A 3,739-nucleotide genomic window follows, 5' to 3' on the forward strand; every position below is an offset into this window, starting at 1 on the left:
ATCACTCCCAACTCAGAATCCCAAGAATTCCCCCCAGCTAACCCCCAACTCAGGATCTCAAGAATTCCACCTGGCTCATTCCCAACTCAGGATCCCAAGAATTCCACCCAGCTCATTCCCAACTCATGATCCCAAGAATTCCACCTGGCTCATTCCCAACTCATGATCCCAAGAATTCCACCCTGATCATTCCCAACTCAGAATCCCAAGAATTCCACCCAGCTAACTCCCAACTCAGGATCTCAAGAATTCCACCTGGCTCATTCCCAACTCATGATCCCAAGAATTCCACTCAGATCATTCCCAACTCACGATGCCAAAAATTCCACCTAGCTAACTCCCAACTCATGATCCCAAGAATTCCACCTGGCTCATTCCCAACTCACGATCCCAAGAATTCCACCCAGCTCATTCCCAACTCAGGATCCCAAAAATTCCACCCAGCTCATTCCCAACTCAGAATCCCAAGGGTTCCACCCGCCTCATCCCTTAGAATCCCAATAATTCCCCCCAGCTCACTCCCGACTCAGAACGCCAGGACTTCCCCCATCTCCTCCCTGGGACTCGCCCCCAGCCCATCCCCATTTCCCGCTTTCCCCCCGAATTCCAGGTGGCGGATTTCGGGCTGAGCAAGGTGTGCGGGGGCCGGGGCAGCGTGAACCAGCTGTGCCTCTCCTCGGCCTGCGGCTCCAACTTCTACATGGCGCCCGAGGTGTGGGAGGGGCACTACACGGCCAAGGCCGACGTCTTCGCCCTCGGCGTCATCTTCTGGGCCATGGCGGAGCGCATCACCTTCCGCGACGGCGACTCCGAGAAGGAGCTGCTGGGTGAGGGGCGGCTGGGGCTCCTCTCTGCCCCGCCACCGCGGGGCTTTCCGGGTGTTTCTCGCCTCTGGAATGCTCACAGGGTGTGTGGGACGGGATTTGGGATGGCGGGAGGTGCCTGTGGTTGAGGTTGGATGATCTTTAAGGTCGCTTCCAAGATGCTCCATTGGCTTGGATGCCGTATTTCCAGCATAATTCCAACTAAAAAAATGTTTGAAAATTGGGAATTCTGCTGAGTAGGGGAGGGATTCAGAGTTAAACACAAAATGTGCTCAGGTAAAGAATTCCCAAGTGAAGCCCGGCCCAATTTCTGCTCCGAGGCCGGAAATGTAAATTTTGTCAATTCCTGGAATGCTCACAGGGTGTGTGGGACGGGTTTGGGATGGCGGGAGGTGCCCGTGGCTGAGGTTGGATGATCTTTAAGGTCGCTTCCAAGCGGCTCCGTTGGGTTGGAAGCCATCATTCCAATTAAAAAATAAATTTAAAAAATTGGGAGTTCTGCTGGGTGGGGAAGGGATTGAGAGTTAAACAGAAAATGTGCTCAGGTGAAGAATTCCCAAGTGAAGCCCGGCCCAGTTTCTCCTCTTAGGCCAGAAAAGTAAATTTTGTCAATTCCCAATTCCTGGAATGCTCACAGGATGTGTGTAACGGGTTTGGGATGGCGGAAGGTGCCCGTGGTTGAGGTTGGATGATCTTTCAGGTCGCTTCCAAGCGGCTCCATTGGGTTGGAAGCCATCATTCCAACTAAAAAATAAATTTAAAAAATTGGGAGTTCTGCTGGGTGGGGGGGGGATTCAGAGTTACCTGGTGATGGAAATGATGGAGGGGCTCCCAAAAGAGCCAGGAAAATCCTGGATCCAGCCGTGCCAGGCCCTCTGGAATTCCAGTATGCTCTGAGTGTGGCTTTTCCAGGAATTCCCAACCAAAACAATCCCAAACTGGGGTTTGCTTGGAATTGGAAAAGAAATGGGAAAGAAAAAAGAACCCCTCCATATATCCACATCCCATTCCCAGTTTGGTTTCTGGAATACCCAATTCCCAGTTTAGTTTTCTGGCCCATCCCATTCCCAGTTTGGTTTCTCTCACGTCCCATTCCCAGTTTGGTTTCTGGCTCCTTGGAATTCTGCAGAGCTCTGGATGATCCCCAGCCCAGCAGATCCATGAGCCAAATTCCAGGGAGGATTTGGGAACATTCAGAGCGTTTCCAGTCACCTCCCCAGCAGCCAAAAGATCTTTTTCCCCCAATTTCTGATCAAATCCATTTTTGGAGAGCATTCCTTAGGGGAAGGAAGGCCAGAAAAGCCAGGAATGATTTTTCCTTTGACCTTTAAACTCTCCAGAATTCTTCTGATCAATGTAGCAGGAGGATTTTCCAAACAAAACGTGGATTTGGGAACAAAACCAGCATTCCCTGTGCTTTAGGGATGCATCCTGAATTCCTGGAAATCCTCTGGGAGGGCCCACAAATCCTGAGTAAACTGAGGTTTTGTTTTTTTTTTCTTTTCCAGCTCTTTTCCAAACCCAAGCTCCCAGCAAACCCTAATTTGGGATTGTTCTGGTTGGGAATTCCTGGGAAAAGCCACACTCGGAGCATATTGGAATTCCAGTATCTGGCACGGCTGGATCCAGGGAATTGACAAAATTTACATTTCCGGCCTCGGAGGAGAAACTGGGCCGGGCTTCACTTGGGAATTCTTCACCTGAGCAAATTTTGTGTTTAACTCTCAATCCCTCCCCAACCCAGCAGAATTCCCAATTTTTTTCCCCCCAAATCATTGATTTTTGGGTGGATTCTCCCAGCCTAACCCATCTCCGTGTGCAGGAACTTACATCTGCCAAGGCAAGGAGCTGATCCCGCTGGGAGAAGCCCTGCTGGAAAATCCCAACCTGAAGCTCCAGATTCCTCTGAAGAACAAGGAATCCATGCCTGAGGACCTCTGCCAGCTCCTGCAGCACATGCTGGCCTCCAATCCCAGGGAAAGGCTGGATGCTTTCCAGCTGGAAGTGCAGATCCAAAGGATTTCCTACGGGAAGAAGCGCCAGCGCTCCGGCTCCTAGAGCGGGAGGTGAGTCCGAGCTCCCTGGGATTCTGGGAATCTCATCCAGGCCTGGACCTGGAGCAGCTGGGAAAATCCAGCCCAAACCAGGAGAGAAGGTTTTGGCAAAAATTTGGTTGAGTTTTAAGGATGTTTTTGGCCAAAGTTTGACTGAGTTTTAAGGATTTTTGGCAAAAGTTTGGTTGAATTTTAAGAATTTTTGACCAAACTTTGGTTGAGTTTTGAGAATTTCTGGCTAAAGTTTAGTTGAGTTTTAAGGATTTTTGGCAAAAGTTTGGTTGAATTTTAAGAATTTTTGACCAAAGTTTTGTTGAGTTTTAAGGATTTTTGGCCAAAGTTTGCTTGAGTTTTAAGAATTTTTGACCAAACTCTCATTGAGTTTTGAGGATTTTTGACCAAAGTTTGGTTGAGTTTTAAGGATTTTTCACTGAAGTAGTTTTAAGCATTTTTGTCAAATGTTTGGTTGAGTTTTAAGGATTTTTGACCGAATTTTGGTCAAGATTTGAGGATTTTTGACCAAAGTTTGGTTGAGCTTTAAGAATTTTTGACTAAAGTTTGATTGCTTTTTACGAATTTTTGACCAAAGTTTGGTTGAGTTTCAAGGATTTTTGACCAAAGTAGTTTTAAGCATTTTTCTCAAATGTTTGGTTGAGTTTTAAGGATTTTTGACCGAAGTAGTTTTAAGGATTTTTGGCAAATGTTTGGTTAAGTTTTAAGGATTTTTGGCATAAATTTGGTTGAGTTTTGAGGATTTTTTTGACCAAAGTTTGGTTGAGTTTCAAGGATTTTTGACCAAAGTAGTTTTAAGCATTTTTCTCAAATGTTTGGTTGAGTTTTAAGGATTTTTGTCAAAAGTTT

At 47.0% G+C, this 3,739-nt stretch overlaps 1 protein-coding gene across 1 annotated transcript in view; it reads left to right on the plus strand.

The window, feature by feature from the left end:
• LOC121337198 (serine/threonine-protein kinase PDIK1L-like) overlaps positions 1 to 2,882 on the plus strand; it is a 10,012-nt gene extending 7,130 nt beyond the window's left edge. The window contains exon 3 of the mRNA XM_041407139.1: positions 2,647 to 2,882. Coding sequence (XP_041263073.1) covers positions 2,647 to 2,882 — 236 coding nt within the window. The remainder of the gene's footprint in view (positions 1 to 2,646) is intronic.
• Positions 2,883 to 3,739: the final 857 nt, after the last annotated feature.

This window comes from Onychostruthus taczanowskii, unplaced genomic scaffold, assembly GCF_017590055.1.
Source record: "Onychostruthus taczanowskii isolate IOZ18803 unplaced genomic scaffold, ASM1759005v1 scaffold254, whole genome shotgun sequence".
NCBI lineage: Eukaryota > Metazoa > Chordata > Aves > Passeriformes > Passeridae > Onychostruthus > Onychostruthus taczanowskii.